General features: G+C 45.9%; 3 protein-coding genes and 1 non-coding gene across 7 annotated transcripts in view; 3 read left to right on the top strand and 1 right to left on the bottom strand.

Moving 5' to 3' along the window:
• LOC144482803 (uncharacterized) overlaps positions 1 to 17,271 on the top strand; it is a 327,339-nt gene that overhangs the window by 247,014 nt on the left and 63,054 nt on the right. The window lies entirely within an intron of this gene.
• LOC144482710 (uncharacterized) overlaps positions 1 to 17,271 on the top strand; it is a 120,571-nt gene that overhangs the window by 66,929 nt on the left and 36,371 nt on the right. Inside the window, exon 4 of the mRNA XM_078201552.1 lies at positions 13,114 to 13,905. Coding sequence (XP_078057678.1) covers positions 13,114 to 13,905 — 792 coding nt within the window. The remainder of the gene's footprint in view (positions 1 to 13,113; positions 13,906 to 17,271) is intronic.
• The window catches only part of LOC144482776 (dehydrogenase/reductase SDR family member 1-like), a 65,682-nt gene that overhangs the window by 17,800 nt on the left and 30,611 nt on the right, over positions 1 to 17,271 (bottom strand). The window contains exon 1 of one of the 3 annotated variants that reach the window (XM_078201628.1): positions 4,823 to 4,866. The exons of 1 other annotated variant lie outside the window; for it this stretch is intronic. The gene's annotated coding sequence lies outside the window, so the exon portion shown is untranslated. Of the gene's footprint in view, positions 1 to 4,673; positions 4,681 to 4,822; positions 4,867 to 17,271 lie in introns of those variants that run through there. One more of the 3 variants, XM_078201630.1, reaches the window with a different exon arrangement.
• On the top strand, positions 16,442 to 16,514 carry trnak-cuu (transfer RNA lysine (anticodon CUU)). Its single transcript has one exon. It is a non-coding gene; the product is annotated as a tRNA-Lys (tRNA).

Below are 17,271 nucleotides of genomic sequence, written 5' to 3'. Positions count from 1 at the left end.
AAATCCTGTCCGGAGAATCCTCTCCAATAATTTCCCTACCACTGATGTATGGCTCACCGGCCTGTAATTACCCGGATTATTCTTGCTACCCTTCTTAAACAAAGGAACAACATTGGCTATTCTCCAATCCTCTGGGACCTCCCCTGTAGCCAGTGAGGATACAAAGATTTCTCTCAAGGCCCCAGCAATTTCCTTCCTCGCCTCTCTCAGTATTCTGGGGTATATCCCATCAGGCCCTGGGGACTTGTCTACCTTAATGTTTCTCAAGAACCCCATTACCTCCTCCTTTTTGATCTCAACATAACTCACACTATCTACACATCCTTTCCCAGACTCATCATCCACCAAGTCCTTCTCTTTGGTGAATACTGATGCAAAGTACTCACCCATTTCCTTTGGCTCTATGCATAGATTCCCTCCCCTCTCCTTGAGTGGGCCAACCCTCTCCCTGGCTTCCCTCTTGCTCTTTATATATGTATAAAAAGCGTTGGGATTTTCCTTAATCCTGCTGGCCTATGATTTTTCGTGACCCCTTTTAACCCTCCTGACTCCTTGCTTAAGTTTCTTTCTACTTCCCTTGTATTCCACACTTGCTTTGGGTGTTCCCAGCCTCCTAGCCTTGACAAATGCTTCTTTTTTCTCTTTGACAAGGCTCACAATATCTCTTGTTATCCAAGGTTCCCAAACCTTGCCATACTTATCCTTCATCCTTACAGGAATGTGCCGGTCCTGAATCCCTATCAACTTACACTTGAAAGCCTCCCACATGCCAGATGTTGATTTGCCCTCAAACATCTGCCCCCAATCTACATTCTTCAGTTTCTGCTGATATTGTTGTAATTAGCCTTCCCCCAATTTAGCACCTTGAGGACTACACTTATCTTTATCCATCAGTACCTTAAAGTTTACTGAACTGTGGTCACTGTTCCTGAACTGCTTCCTTACTGAAACATCGACCACCTGGCCGGGCTCATTCCCCAATACCAGGTCCAGTATGGCCCCTTCCCACATACTGTTTCAGGAAGCCCTCCTGGATGCTCCTTACAAACTCTGCCCCATCCACGCCCCTAGCACTAAGTGAGTCCCAGTCAATATAGGGGAAATTAAAATCTCCCACCACAACAAGCCATGACCATAATGAATGACAGGGAATGCTCAAAGGGCTGAATGGCCTACTTCTAGTTCTATTTTCTATGTATGTTTCTATGTAAACATGAGGAGCCTGGGGCTGAAGTGTAACGAAAAGACTATAAGACATCAGAGCAAAATTAGGCCACTCAGCCCATTGAGTCTGCTCCACCATTCAATCATGGCTGATATTTTTCTCATCCTCATTCTCCTACCTTTTCCCCACAACCCCAATCCGCTTATTTATCAAGAACATATCTATCTCCGTCTTAAAGACACTCAATGATCTGGCCTCCACAGCCTTCTGCTACAAAGAGTTCCACAGATTCACCACTCTCCGGCTGAAGAAATTCCTCCTCATCTCTGTTTCAAAGGATCGTCCCTTCAGTCTGAGGTTGTGCCCTCTGGTACTAGTTTTACCTACTCGTGGAAACATCCTCTCCATGTCCACTCTGTCCAGGCCTCGCAGTATCCTGTAAGTTTCAATAAGATCCCCCCCCTCATCCTTCTAAACTCCAATGAGTACAAAAGCCGTGTCACCGCTTCATGTAAGTATTCAGGGATGCAGCCTCTCATACTGAATATGATCAGGGATAGTGTCACAGCTGTAGAGAAGGTGGAAGCCGTGGATGGATTGTCTACGGAGTCTCTGTGGGTGGAAGTTCGGAGCGGGAAGGGGTCGATAACTTTGCTGGGTGTTTTCTACAGGCCGCCCAATAGCAACAGGGATGTTGAGGAGCAGATAGGGAAACAGATCCTGGAGAGATGTAATAATAACAGGGTTGTCGTGATGGGAGACTTTAATTTCCCAAACATCGATTGGAATATCCCTCAGGTAAGGGGTTTGGATGGGGAGGAGTTTGTTAGGTGTGTTCAGGAGGGTTTCCTGACACAGCATGTGGATAAGCCTACAAGAGGAGAGGCTGTACTCGACCTGGTACTGGCTAATGAGCCTGGACAGGTGTCGGATCTCTCAGTGGGGGAGCATCTTGGGGACAGTGATCATAACTCTATCTCCTTTATGCTAGCATTGGAAAGAGATAGGATCAGGCAAGCTAGGAAAGTGTTTATCTGGAGTAAGGGGAAATATGAAGCCATCAGACAGGAGATTAGAGGCGTAAATTGGAAGGAGGCATTCTCGAGGAAAAGTACCGAAGTAAGGTGGCTGATTTTCAGGGAATTTTTGTCTGGAGTTCTGCATGACAACGTTCCCATGAGACATGGAGGTTTTGGTACGTTATGGGAACCGTGGTGCATGAAAGCTGCGCTTAATCTAGTCAAAAAGAAAAGGAAAGCGTACAAAAGGTTCAGAGAGCTAGGCGATAATAGGGATGTAGATGAGTATACGGCTTGTAGGAAGGGACTTAAGAAAGAAATTAGGAGAGCCAGAAGGGGTCACGAGAAGGCCTTGGCAGGTAAGATTAAGGAGAACCCTAAGGCGTTCTATAAATATGTGAAGAGTAAAAGGATGAGATGTGAAGGAATAGGACCTATAAAATGTGAAGGTGAGAAAGTCTGTACAGAACCGGAAGAAATAGGAGAGGTGCTTAATGAATATTTTAACTCGGTATTCACGGTGGAAAAAGAACTGGGTGGTTGTACTACAGGATTGTGGCGGACTGAAAAGATTGAGTATGTGGACGTGAAGAAAAAGGATGTGTTGGAAATTTTGAATAGCATCAAGATAGATAAGTCGCCGGGACCGGATGGGATGTACCGCAGGTTACTGTGGGAGGCGAGGGAAGAGATTGCAGAGCCTCTGGCGATGATCTTTGCGTTGTCAATGGAGACGGGAGAGGTTCCGGAGGATTGCGGATGTGGTTCCTATATTCAAGAAAGGGAATAGGGATAGCCCAGGAAATTACCGACCGATGAGTCTAACCTCAGTGGTTGGTAAGTTGATGGAGAAGATCCTGAGGGACAGGATTTATGAACATTTAGAGAAGTTTAGTATGCTCAAAAGTAGTCAGCACGGCTTTGTCAAAGGCAAATCGTGCCTTACGAGCCTGGTGGAGTTCTTTGAAAATGTGACTAAACACATTGACGAAGGAAAAGCGGAAGATGTGGTTTACATGGACTTCAGCAAGGCATTCGATAAGGTGCCCCATGCAAGACTTCTCGAGAAAGTGAGAGGGCATGGGATCCAAGGGGCTGTTGCCTTGTGGATCCAGAACTGGCTAGCCTGCAGAAGGCAGAGAGTGGTTGTAGATGGGTCTTTTTCTGAATGGAGGTCGGTCACCAGTGCAGTGCCCCAGGGATCCATTCTGGGACCCTTGCTGTTTGTCATTTTCATAAATGACCTGGATGAGGAAGTGGAGGGATGGGTTGGTAAGTTTGCCGACGACACGAAGGTTGGTGGTGTTGTGGATAGTTTGGAGGGATGTCAGAAGCTGCAGTGTGACATAGATAGGATGCAAGACTGGGCGGAGAAGTGGCAGATGGACTTCAACCCGGACAAATGTGTAGTGGTCCATTTTGATGGGTCAAATGGGATGAAGGAGTATAATATCAAGGGTAAGACTCTTAGCAGAGTAGAGGATCAGAAGGACCTTGGGGTCCATAGGACTCTTAAATCGGCCTCGCAGGTGGAGGAGGTGGTTAAGAAGGCGTATGGTGTGTTGGCCTTTATCAGTCGAGGGATTGAGTTTAGGAGTCGGGAGATAATGATGCAGCTTTATAAGACCCTCGTCAGACCCCACTTGGAGTACTGTGCTCAGTTCTGGTCGCCTCATGACAGGAGGGATGTGGAAATTATTGAAAGGGTGCAGAGAGGATTTACAAGGATGTTGCCTGGATTGGTTGGCATGCCCTATGAGGATAGGTTGAGGAAGCTCGGTCTTTTCTCCTTGGAGAGACGAAGGATGATAGGTGACCTGATAGAGGTGTACAAGATGTTGAGAGGTACAGATCGGGTGGATTCTCGGAGGCTTTTTCCCAGGGCTGAAATGGCTGCTACGAGAGGACACAGGTTTAAGGTGCTGGGGAGTAGGTACAGAGGAGATGTCTTTCACTCAGAGGGTGGTGGGTGAGTGGAATCGGCTGCCATCAGTGGTGGTGGAGGCAAACTCCTCCCTCTCTTTTAAGAGACTTCTGGATGAGTACATGGGATTTAATAGGATTGAGAGTTATAGGTAAGCCTATTTCTAAGCCTAGGTAGGTACGGACATGACCGGCGCAACATGTGGGCCGAAGGGCCTGTTTGTGCTGTATTCTTTCTATGTTCTATGTCCATGGGGCGGCACGGTAGCACAGTGGTTAGCGCTGCTAACCCGGCAATCCCGGCTTGGGTCACTGTACAAACTACACACAGACAGTGACCCAAGCCGGGAATCGAACCCAGGTCCCTGGAGCAGTGAAGCAGCAGTGCTAACCACTGTGCTACCATGCCGCCCCGTGAAGCTGTTTGAAAATCTGATGCTCATTGTTGGTATGCATTTTAACCCGGTGGGAGCAGAAACACAAAGACCCGCCCACTCACGGTTGCGTCACCAATACACCAGCGCATGCGCTCTGCTCCCTGCTCAATCAAGATGGCGGCCGCTAACCTCAGCTTCGTCTCGGGAAAAAGACCAGAAGCTGCAAACACGGGACCGACGGGCTCATATTCGATGTTTGAGGCCTTCAACAGGTATTTAGAAACCCTCTACGTCCATCCGCCGGTTCCATTGCTCCCACCATGTTTCTGCATCCTTACCGGTTGCTGATGAGACACAGAAATTTCTCTCCAGTTGCTGTCACCCACACGGCAAACGCCGTTACTTAATGCGCATGCGCGCCTCTCCCATGCCGTGGATCGGGAACTCGTAGCCCCGCCCCCATTCACTCCGATTGGTTGGAGGACCAGCCGCTCCCGTTCGGTCATCCAGCCCCGCCCCTTCTTCCTATTGGTCCGGAGCCGCCGTCAATCAGTCCCCGGGCATTGTGATGTGGAGCATGCGCAGTGTCATTGCTGTCCTTGGCGCTTGTTTGTCCCGGAGAAGCGGAGTCAGCGTTAGGCGGTGGCTGGGAGGATTTGGAAACACTTTGTGGATCCGCAAACCCTTCAGAATCATTGTCAGCTCCCTGGTTTGCAGCTGCGGGGCTTCTCCCTCCCTCCCTCCCGGGAACAGGCCCAGATTAACGGCCCCATCCTGGCTCAGCCACTGGAGGATGGTTCACATCAGAGGATGGGGGAGGGGGACAATAAATAAGAGGTTACACTTTGGCCTCAAATCAATGAGGACTCTGATCTCTGGGAAGGAAGGAAGCCCTGGGAGGTGGGCGGGGAGGATTCACAAACACCCGCTGGAGGCCCCAACACCCCCAATAAGACCCATTGGTTTTATTGTCAATCTGCAGACAGGAGCTGGAGAGCTGAACCCAGACAGAGGAGAGGGAGGGAGAAAACTGGGAGTGGAGGAAAGAAATGGTGAGATGGGTTTGGATTTCAGCCCAGGGAGGAGGGAGAGTGTGGGGACGGGGATTTACAGATCTGAGGGAACAAGAGAGGAAAAAATGTTTTACAGAAACTAGAATTGTCTGTTCAGAATTTCTATCTCGATTGACCGTGACAATTTTTGTTAACTCCTTTTACAGGTGAGGTGAGGAAACATCACATAAAAATCAGATTGAGTATCGACTTATTTGGACCTTAATATCCTGAGACTTTGAACGTGGAAGGAGAAATGTTTGTCTGTTCTACCTGTCGGAGAAGATTTCAAACATCAGTGTGACTGGAAAAGCACTGAGACACACACACCCGAGTGAGAGTGTTCCAGTGAACTGACCGTGGAAAGAGTTTAAACCAGTTACACAGCCTGAATAAAATCACACCATTCACATCTGGGAGAAACTGTACATGTGTTCTGAGGCTTCAACTGATCATCCAACGTGGAGAGACACAAGGACACTGGCACTATGGAGAAACCATGGAAATGTGAGGATTGTGGGAAGGGATTCAATTATCCTTCCCATCTTGAAACTCATCGTCGCAGTCACACAGGAGAGAGACCGTTCATCTGCTGTGTGTGTGGAAAAGGTTTTCTTCAGTCGCAACACCTGCAGTCACACCAACGCTCTCATTCCAATAAGAGACATTTAAAATGTTCCAACTGTGAGAAGAGCTTTAAGAGCAAAAAGCACTTGAAACAGCACCAACACACTCACACTGGAGAGAGGCCATTCATCTGCTCTGTGTGTGGGAAGGGATTCACTCAGTCAGCCACCCGGATGAGACACCAGCAGACTCACACAGGAAAAAGGCCATTTACCTGCTCAGTGTGTGGGAAAGGATTCATTCAGTCATCCACCCTGCTGAGGCACCAGCGAGTTCACACTGGGGAGAGGCCGTTCCCTTGCTCCAAGTGTGGGAAGGAATTCACTCGGTTAGACACGCTCAGTTTGCATCAACATGTTCACACTGAAAAATTACTTTTTAAACATTACGAATGAGAGAAGAGCAAGTGAGTTGCAGACACACCAATGCATTCATGTTGGAGAGAGGATTCTCACCTGCTCTGTCTGTGGGAAGGGATTTATTCAGTCACAACACCTATTGAGACATCAGTGAGTTTATGTCCTCTTGTGTGTTTCTGCTTGTTAAACTCCAGCCCCATTATAGGGGTGATTAATATTCTAGATGAACGGCATTAAATCAGTTTTTATAGAAATACACTGTGCTGTGTTCCATATTTCTCCAATGTAAGAGGAGATTAATTGATGTCCTGTTACCGAGTGCTTCATTTTGGGGCCTTTTCTAATTTCTAACTCTAGATTGTTTCACACTCTCACCTTCAGTTAGTCTCATGGACAATTCCCAGCTCCCCATATTTTCCAGAGTGTCTCTCCTGGTGCTGGGATCCAGGGAAGTTATCGGTCACAGTCCTGTGATCAATAAAGCTAAAAGCAAGTTTGCTTGTTGTTTTTGACTCTTGGACTTCACCCCTGTCCCAAAACATCTCTCTCTCCTTTGATGTGTGAATGGAACATGATGCCTGCAAACCTGAAATTGTTGCAGCAAATTTAACAGGAGCCTGCAGGCTGATGAGACAGTGTTATACAGTCAGTGTGTTAATAGAAACATAGAAGATAGGACAGGAGGAGCCCACTTGCCCCTTCGAGCCTGCTCCACCATTCTTTACAATCGTCCAACTCAATAGCCTAATCCTGCTTTTTCCACGTAACCTTTGATCCCATTCGCCCCAAGTGCTATATCCAGCCACCTCTTGAATATCTGTTCCTGTACTGCTCTGTGTTTAACAGGAGCGACAGTAAGAAGTCTCACAACAACAAGTTAAAGTCCAATAAGTTTATTTGGTAGCACAAGCCACTAGCTTTCGGAGCGCTGCTCCTTCGTCAGGTGAACACTCATCTGATGAAGGAGCAGTGCTCTGAAAGCTAGTGGCTTGTTCTACCAAATAAAGCTGTTGGACTTTAACCTGGTGTTGTGAGACTTCTTACTGTGTCTACCCCAGTCCAACGTCGGCATCTCCACATCATGTTTAACAGGAGCCTGCAGGCTCATGAGACTGTGTTACACTGTCAGTGTGCTCCTGTACAGCTCTGTATTTAACAGGAACCTGCAGGCTGATTAGACTCTTATACGGTCAGTGTGTGCTCCTGTACAGTGGAGCCTTTGCTATTATGAAATGTGGGTGAAAAGTAATGAGCCTCATATCCTTGCTCATGCTGCTGTGATTGTGTAGAAAGGGGATGTGTAAAGAGCTGGTCTTTGTGTGGAGATGTGAACCAAGGAAATGGTATCTGTTTGTGACAGTGACACAGCCTTGTGCTCACACTCAGAACAATGCACAGATATCATTCTGGTTACAGTTTGAACAGGGTCAGATCACAGCTGTAGTGAACAATTTAAATATAAATATCTCCAGTGTAGCTGCAGCTTGTTCGATCAGAGCTGAGGAGGAGAGAGTTCTGAATCCGCTGTATTATCTCTGTTCTCCAGACTGGGTAACTTTTTAAATCGAATGATATTTCATTCAAGAAACAGGATCACAGCCAGAAGGCTGAATTGCTGTGTAACTTACATCAAAAAAATCATAAAATTCAGGTACAGACTAAATAATCATGTTAAACACATGGAAACTGTGACAATCCAGTAATAATAACAATTAACAAATTCATCAGGCAAAAGGAAAGTGATAGACAGGATATTAAAGAAGGAATATTGAATTAGATTGTTAAAATTACAGACCAATACACCATTCCTAAGTTACAGGCTCAGAAATACATATAAATTTCATATAAAGGGAAGCAATGGCATTGTGTGTTGCTGGACTACTAATCAAGAGTCCCAGGTAATACTTTGGCGACCAGGGTTCGAATCCCACCACGGCAGGTGGTGAAATCTGAATCCAATAAAAATCTGCAGTAAATAGTCTAATGACCAGGAAACTGTTGTCGATTGTTGTAAAAAAAAACCCATCTGGTTCACGAATGTGTTTAGGGAAGGAAATCTGCCGTCCTTACCTGGTCTGGCACATCTTTGACTCCAGATCCACAGCAATGTGGTTGACTCTTAAATGCCCTCTGCAATGGCCTAGCAAACTGCTCAGTTCAAGGGTAATTAGGGTGGGTAATAAATGCCGGCCAAGCCAGTGACATCCACATCCCATGAATGAATAAAAAAACGTACTTCACTGAGTACTGGAACCATGTGAGGAATTACTCTGTCTGTATTATTGCAGCGCTGTTAATAAAGTCAGTAAAAGACAATCTGTTGTTGGGAGTTTGATTATCTGGTGTCTGAAACCACAAGATTCAATATTTAGATTCAACAAGATGAACAAAGAAACACATCAGGGCCCAAAACTCCAGCTGGATATTCACAGGAGAAAGTCTGGTATCTAATACCTTGAGTGGAGCGAACAGAGAAAGATCCCAACGGTAAAGAACCCTCAAATTATTTATAAATAGTTTTCTAATGTTGACAGATTTCAACAGTCAGTTTCTATCACACTGAAGTCAATGGAAGGTGAGAGATGGTTAAAGGTTCCAGATAGAAATGTAACTTGATGTTACCATTACCTTACATTGTAGATTCAGGTATGTCACATAAACATTTTCAATCTTCGTACTATTTTCAGACTGTAAAGTTAAACCTGCCGTTTCACTCTCAGTCAGGAACAGATCCCAGTTTTACACCAATCTCTGATTTGACAGCACGTTTCCAGCATTCACTGTTGTTCTTCCTGACTCTAAGCCCAGTTGTAAAGAGCTTCTGTTCCATACCTAGGAGCTCTGAACCATGGAAGAGAGTGGCTTTCTCACACATCTCAGGATTTAGTCTTTAATATGATTAACAGCAGCAATAAAAGCAGAATCTAATTCTTGCAGTCATTTGTGAACTCGCTGGTGTGTCACAAGATGTGATGACTGATTGAATCCCTTCCTACACATTGAGCAGGTGAACGGCCTCTCCCCAGTGTGAACTCGCTGGTGCCTCAGCAGATGGGATGACTGAGTGAATCCCTTCCCACAGTCAGAGCAGGTGAACGGCCTCTCTCCAGTGTGAACTTGCTGGTGTTTCAGGAGTTGCGATGGCTGAGAGAATCTTTTCCCACATACGGAGCAGGTGAATGGTCTCTCTCCAGTATGAACTCGCTGGTGCACCAGTAGATCTGATGACTGAATGAATCCCTTAGCACACACGGAGCAGGTGAACGGCCTCTCCCCAGTGTGAATTCGCTGGTGCAACAGAAGCTGATATGAGTGAGTGAATCGCTTCCCACACTCAGAGCAGATTAATGGCCTCTCCCCAGTGTGAACCTGCTGGTGTGTCGCAAGGTGGGATGACTGAATGAATCTCTTGCCACACTCAGAGCAGATGAACGGCCTCTCCCCAGTGTGAACTCGCTGGTGTGTCCGAAGGTGGTGTGGTTGAGTGAATCCCTTTCCACACACAGAGCAGGTGAATGGCCTCACCCCACTGTGACTTCGCTGGTGTATTAGCAACTGAGATGACTGAATGAATCTCTTCCCACACTCAGAGCAGCTGAGCAGTCTCTCCCCACTGTGAAGTCGTTGGTGTATTTGCAGATATTTTTTGCTTTTAAAGCTCTTCTCACAGTCAGAACATTAAAAAAGTCTCTGATCACTGTGTACATGTTGATGTTCAGTGAGCTGGGATGACTGAATGAAGCCGTTGCCACACACAGTCCTGGTGAATGCGCTCTCCTCAGTGTGAACTTGCTCATGCGCCAGCAGGTCACATGAGTCAGCAAATTCCTTCCCACACATGGAGCATCTGAACGGCCTCTCCCCGGAATGAACTGGCTGGTGTGTCGACAGACTGGATAACTGAGTAAATCCATCTCCACACATGGAGAAGGTGAACGGTCCCTCCGCAGTGTGACTGTATTGATCATTTCCCAGTTCAAATGGGAACATTAATCCCATCCCACAATCATCATATGTCCATGCTTTCTCCATGATTCAGTTATTCATTTGTCTCTCCAGATTGGACGATCAGTTGGAGCCTCACACAGAATACCTGTACATTTCTCCGCACTGTGAATGGTATGATGTTTTTTCAGGCTGTGTAACTGGTTAAAGCTCTTTCCACAGTCGGGTCACTGGAACACTCAGGGAATCGCGGGACTGATGTGTGAGGAGAGACTGACTGGGTTTGGATTGTTTTCGCTGGAGTTCAGATGAATGAGGGGGGAATCTCAAAGAGACTTATGAAATTCGAACAGGTCGAGATAGGATAGATGCAGGGAGGATGTTTGCGATGGAGTCCAGAACCGGGGGTCACAGTCTGAGGATTCAGGGTAGACCATTTAGGATGGATTTGAGGAGACATTTCTTCACCCAAAGAGTAGTGACCCTGTGGAATTTATTACCACAGGAAGTAATTGATGCCAAAACATTGAATGTATTCAAGAGGTGGCTGGATAAAGCACTTGGAGCGAATAGGATCAAAGGTTATGGGGAAAAAGCAGGATTAGGCTACTGAGTTGGATGATCAGCCATGATTGTAATGAATGGCGGAGCAGGCTCAAAGGGCCAAATGGCCTCCTCCTACTCCTACCTTCTATGTTTCTATGTCAATGTCTTTAAGAGAGAGAGAGAGACCTGGGCCAACCTTTCCAGAGTCTGCAGCCTCCCTGGATTCACTTCCTTTCCCTTCAGTTGCTGCAAGTCCCCAATTTCCCCAGAATGAGAAAAGAAACTCACAGATGTTGGCCTCTTTTAGGTCAAAACAAATGAACAAACTCAACTTAAATCAGGACAAAGTAAAAGGGGCAGCTCCCCAAAAGGAGGGGGAACAACCCGAACAAAAATCAAAGTACAAAATAAGAGCTAGATGTTGGCCTCTTTTAAGGAAATAAGTGATAAATTAGTTATCCGCCAGAGTTCGATGTCATCTGATCGCTTGTTTGGAGAATAAAACATACTTAGGTACCTCGCTTCCTCTGGGATATGAAGCTGTAATCCATATCATCTCAAATAACTCCCTTCAGACAGGAGGAAGTTTCAGTCTGTGTGCAGCTCAATCTGAGTGTCACAAAGACCTGATTGGCTGGAGGACCAGAGTCCTTCCGGTCCTCCAACTCTTCCCATTGGTCAACACCCCAGCATGAAGGTCAGGAGGCGTCTACCCCGCACATGCGCAGTTTCCCCTCTCCCTTGGACATGCGCAATCCCGGGGCCGGGGGGAGGGGGAGATCACCGAGCGGCTTCTCGCTCTGGCCGGAGCCGTCAGCCGGTTGCGTGGAAACCGTGGCTGGAAGAGGTGCAGGGGGAGAGGGAACAATGGGTGGGGGTGGGGCTCCCGGGTACGCGCGCCTGGGCCTGCGCACTGGAACACCATGACGTCATTGCGGAAGAGACTGGTTTTTATTGGCTCATTCAGGCAGACTCCATTGTGGACGTCACAATGCGGAAGCTCGATTGATTCAGATTCAGACTCAGTGAAACTCCCTCTTCTGGACAACATCTGGGGGGAAATCAATGTTTCCCCCTTTCCATTTCTTTTCTCATTCTGGGGGAAATTGGGACTTGCAGCAACTGAAGGGAAAGGAAGTGAATCCAGGGAGGCTGCACACTCTGGAAAGATTGGCCCAGGTTTCTCTTTCTCTTAAAGATATTGACATCCTTTGCAGAGTTCCACATGAATTAGAATTGTCTGATCTGAATTTCTATCTTGTTTTGATAGTGATGACTTTTGTAAATTCTTTTTACAGGATATTAGAAGGAGAGGATTTACTGATAGAAATGTCAAGATCTAACAGTCACTCAATTCATGGGAGCTGAATGTCATCGGTTTGAATCTGGAAGAAGAAACGTATAGCTGTTTGAATTGGGTGACATGATGTAATGCGGTGTCGATAGAAACTGATAGCCAAGTTCCGCACACACGAGGACGGCCTCAACCGGGATATTGGGTTCATGTCACACTATTTGTAACCCCCACAGTTGCGTGGACCTGCAGAGTTTCACTGGCTGTCTTGTCTGGAGACAATACACATCTTTTTAGCCTGTCTTGATGCTCTCTCCACTCACATTGTTTTGTTTCTTAAAGACTTGATTAGTTGTAAGTATTCGCATTCCAACCATTATTCATGTAAATTGAGTCTGTGTCTTTATATGCTCTGTTTGTGAACAGAATTCCCACTCACCTGAAGAAGGGGCTTAGAGCTCCGAAAGCTTGTGTGGCTTTTGCTACAAAATAAACCTGTTGGACTTTAACCTGGTGTTGTTAAACTTCTTACTGAATTGGGTGAACCATTGGTGTGAACAGAAAAGCATCAAGGCCCGTGCAACCCGAGTGACGGTGTTCCAGTGCACGTATTGTGAAAACTGCAGGAGAGACAGAAAGACACACGGATCATGGAAAAACCATGGAAATGTGAGGACTGTGAAAAGTCATTCCGTTCCCCATCAGTGCTGGAAATTCATCGACGCAGTCACACCGGGGAGAGGCCGTTCACCTGCTCCAATTGTGGGAAAGGATTCACTCGGTTATCGATCTTGCTAACACACCAGCGAGTTCACACTGGGGAGAGGCCATTCACCTGCTCTCAGTGTGGGAAGGGATTCACTCAGTCATCGCACTTGCTGATACACCAGCGAGTTCACAGTGGAGAGAGGCCATTCAGTTGCCCCATGTGTGAGAAGGGATTCAGCGATTCATCCACACTGCAGACACACCAGAGAGTTCACACAGGGGAGAGGCCGTTTATCTGCTCCATGTGTGGTAAAGGATTTGCTCAGTCATCCAACCTGTATTCACACCAGCGAGTTCACACTGGAGAGAGGCCGTTTCCCTGCTCTGTGTGTGGGAAGGGATTCAGTAACTCCGCCAACCTGCTGAGACACCAGCAACTTCATACTGGGGAGGCTTCCTTCACCTGTTTTGAGTGTGGTAAAGGATTCAGTGATTCGTCCAACCTGTTTTCACACCAGCGAACTCACACTGGGGAGAGGCCGTTCACCTGCTTACTGTGTGGAAAGGGATTTAGCCAGGCATCCAGCCTGCAGACACACCAGCGAGTCCACACCGGGGAGAGGCCGTTCACCTGCTCAGTGTGCGGCAAGGGATTCAGTGATTCATCCAACCTGATTTCACACCAGCGAGTTCACACGGGGGAGAGGCCATTTAACTGCTTTGTGTGTCAGAAGGGATTCAGTCGATTATCTAACCTGCTGACGCACCAGCGACTTCACACTGGGGAGAGGCCGTTTGCCTGCAATGAATGTGGAAAGAGATTCACACGATCATCCCACCTGCTGAGACACCAGCAAGTTCATAAGCGATTACAAGCATTGGATTCTGCTGTTAATCACACCCAGGACTGAACCACGTTCATTCTGACAGTAGGTGAAGTGGGAGGGTCGGAGGGTTTCTTTCTGCTGGACTGGCCGATCTCACAACTTTGTTTCCAGTGGGCTGATGCTCTTTGAGCCTGGGAGAGCACATTTCCACTGAAATGATCCACAAAAACTGGTGAAGGATGTTTATTTAATCCTGGATCATAAATAATGTTTTTCCTACCACCAAAGGTCGATGTAAAATAAATACATTTGTCTCTGTTCCATTGAGTCTACAGCACAGGGCCAGGCCAGTCGGCTCAATTGGTCTGTGTCAGTATTTATGCTCCACATGAGCCTCCACCCACCCCTCTTCATCTCCCCCCATCAGCATATCCTTCTATTCCTTTCTCCCTCATGTATGTATCTAGCTTCCCCTTCAATGTATTCATGCTATTCACCTCAACTGTGGTAGTGAGTTCTACAGTCTCACCACTCGCTGGTAAAGAGGTTTCACATTAAATCCCTATTAGATTATTGAATCTCTGAAAATGCACACAGCATTTGTAACAAAAAGGATGAATTGTCAGCGCGGATAGAGATAAATGTGTGTGTCCTGATAGACATTACAGAGACTTAGCTGAAAGGTCACGGAGGCTGGGATCTAAATATTGAAGGGTATTTGACATAATGGAATGGCAGGAAGCTAGGAAAAGGTGACAGGATCTCTCCCATTAATTAACGATGACATTAGTTCAGTACAGAGCTACCACCTTAGCCTGAAAGATCAGGATGAAGGATCGGTTTGGGTCGAGATAAGAAATGGTAAAGGTACGAGGTCTCTTGTGGGAGTATTTAATGGGCCCCTTACCTAAGTTACACTGAACTGATTTCTTTATTTTGAACATGACACTATAATAGTATGTTTATTTATTCGTGTCACAAACCGGCTCACATTAACACTGCAATGAAGTTACTGTGAAAATCCCTGAGTTGCCACAACTCAGCGCCTATTTGGGGACACTGAGGGAGAATTTAGCATGGCCAATGCACCTAACCAGCACGTCTTTCGGACAGTGGGAGGAAACCGGAGCACCTGGAGGAAATCCACGCAGACGCAGGGAGAATGTGCAGACTCCACACAGTGACCCAAGCCAGGAATCAAACCTGGGTTCCTGGCACTGAGAGGCAGCACTGCTCACCACAGTGCCGCCATGTTGCCCAAATATTCATGCTATTTTATAATGTTTCCCCAAACCTCTGAAGAATCATCTCAAGTGAACAATACAAAATATGCAATCACTGCGGATCCAATATAAATTTAGTCTTACTCAGAATTTCAATACTCTTTGATTATTTTATTTTAATATATTGTATATGTGGTTTCCAACAAAAGGTATGGTCTAGGAGAACACCCAGAACTATATTTCCATATTGGGGAGGCGATGGTGTAGTGGCAGTGTCACAGGATGAGTAACCCAGAGACTCATGGTAATGCTCCGGGGACCCAGGTTTGAATCCTATTGTGGCAAATGGTGAAATATAAATTAGATGAAAATCTGGGATTAAATGTCTAATGATGATTCGAAATTATTGTCGATTGTCATAAAAGCCCAACTGGTTTACTGATGTCCTTTAGGGAAGCAAATCTGCCAACCTTATCTGGTCTGACCAACATGGAACTCCAGGTCCACAGCAACATGGTTACCTTTAATTGCCCTCTCAGTTCAAGGGCAATTAGGAATGGACAATAAATGCTGTCCCAGTGACACCCACATCCCATGAATAAATAAATGTTGACATTGTCTGTGGGGAGAGAATAGAGCCAACGTTTCGAGTCTAGATGACCCTTCATCAGAGGGGTCTGACCCCTCTTCTGTTTTTGTAAATGTTGCCATTGTTTATTATATTAACCGAGGGATTTACTTCACCAAATAACATAAACTTCGTTCCACTCAGAGTCAGTCACAATTCATTTTTGACAAACAATCTTTTTGTTTTCTCCAATTCAGCACTAACAATTTCAATAAGCTCTTGAAGATCCCACCCAGAATAAAAGATATTGGCATCATCTGCAAACAAAACTAATTGTAATAACTTTGATACATTCCAAATGTCATTAATATAGAAAATAAACAATTTAAGGCCCAAAACAGATCCCTGTGAGACTCCACACAGAATATTCACAAAATCTGATTCACATCATCGACTGTTACAAATTGTTGAGATTTTCCAAATAACTTCTGAGCCACTTATTCACTACTCCCCTAATCCCTTGTTTCCAGTGTTTTAAGTAATATTCCATTGTCAATTGTATCAAAATCTGTGTGAGATCAGTAAAAACCTCTATTGTAAATTGTCTTTTTGTCCACGGCATTCGTCATTTTCTCCACAAATTCCATCAGTGATAGTGAGATAGATCGACTTGGTCTGACTATTACACAGTCAGTTACATTGAGGAATGGAATTATCAGACCATTTAGCAAATGACTTCCCTTTTCTCTGCAAAATGAGAAAAGTGAGGACACTCTCCTGTAATTAGTATAATCATGTAGTATAATGTGCCCGGCCAGCTCAGTTGGTAGAGCATGAGACTCTTAATCTCAGGGTCGTGGGTTCGAGCCCCACGTTGGGCGTTGTTCTTTGGGGTGGCACAGTAGCACAGTGGTTAGCACTGCTGCTTCACAGCTCCAGGGACCTGGGTTCGATTCCCGGCTTGGGGTCATTGTCTGAGTGTGGAGTTTGCACATTCTCCTTGTGTCTGTGTGGGTTTCCTCCGGGTGCTCCAGTTTCCTCCCACAGTCCAAAGATGTGCCGGTTAGGTTGATTTGCCACACTAAAATTGGCCCTTAGTGTCCTGAGATGCATAGGTGAGAGTGATTAGTGGGTAAATGTGTAGGGATCTGGGGGTAGGGCCTGGGTGGGATTGTGGTCAGTGCAGACTCGATGGGCCAGATGGCCCCTTTCTGCACTATAGGGTTTCTTCTATGTTTACCACCAACTTTAAACCATGGAGTAACTTTGTCTATTTTCATTTTACAGGGAGATAGCCCAGTTTGAAAAGACCGGATGCAAATGTGTCAATGGTTTTACCCCACAATCAATAACCTCCATATTGTCTGAATTTGTAGTTTTTTTATTCTTATGATATTTCTCAATATCAACGACCTCCTTTCCATCAACACCTCTAAAACGTGGGATGGGATGAAGAGGTGGATCACTTTCTCTTGGAACTTTTAACATCATTGTCCATGAACTCTGTTAAAAAGAAATCCACATTTGGAAGCCCAGCCATTATATGAAATATCAGCACTATAACAGGAGGAGATAAGAAAGACAGATACATTGATCTTTTCATCAACACTTCTGAGAGTTAAGAATGTGTGACATGAT

Source organism: Mustelus asterias, unplaced genomic scaffold, assembly GCF_964213995.1.
Source record: "Mustelus asterias unplaced genomic scaffold, sMusAst1.hap1.1 HAP1_SCAFFOLD_42, whole genome shotgun sequence".
Taxonomy (NCBI): Eukaryota; Metazoa; Chordata; class Chondrichthyes; order Carcharhiniformes; family Triakidae; genus Mustelus; species Mustelus asterias.
The sequence above is the reverse complement of the archived record's forward strand: the minus strand, read 5'-3'. Positions and strand labels throughout refer to the sequence as shown.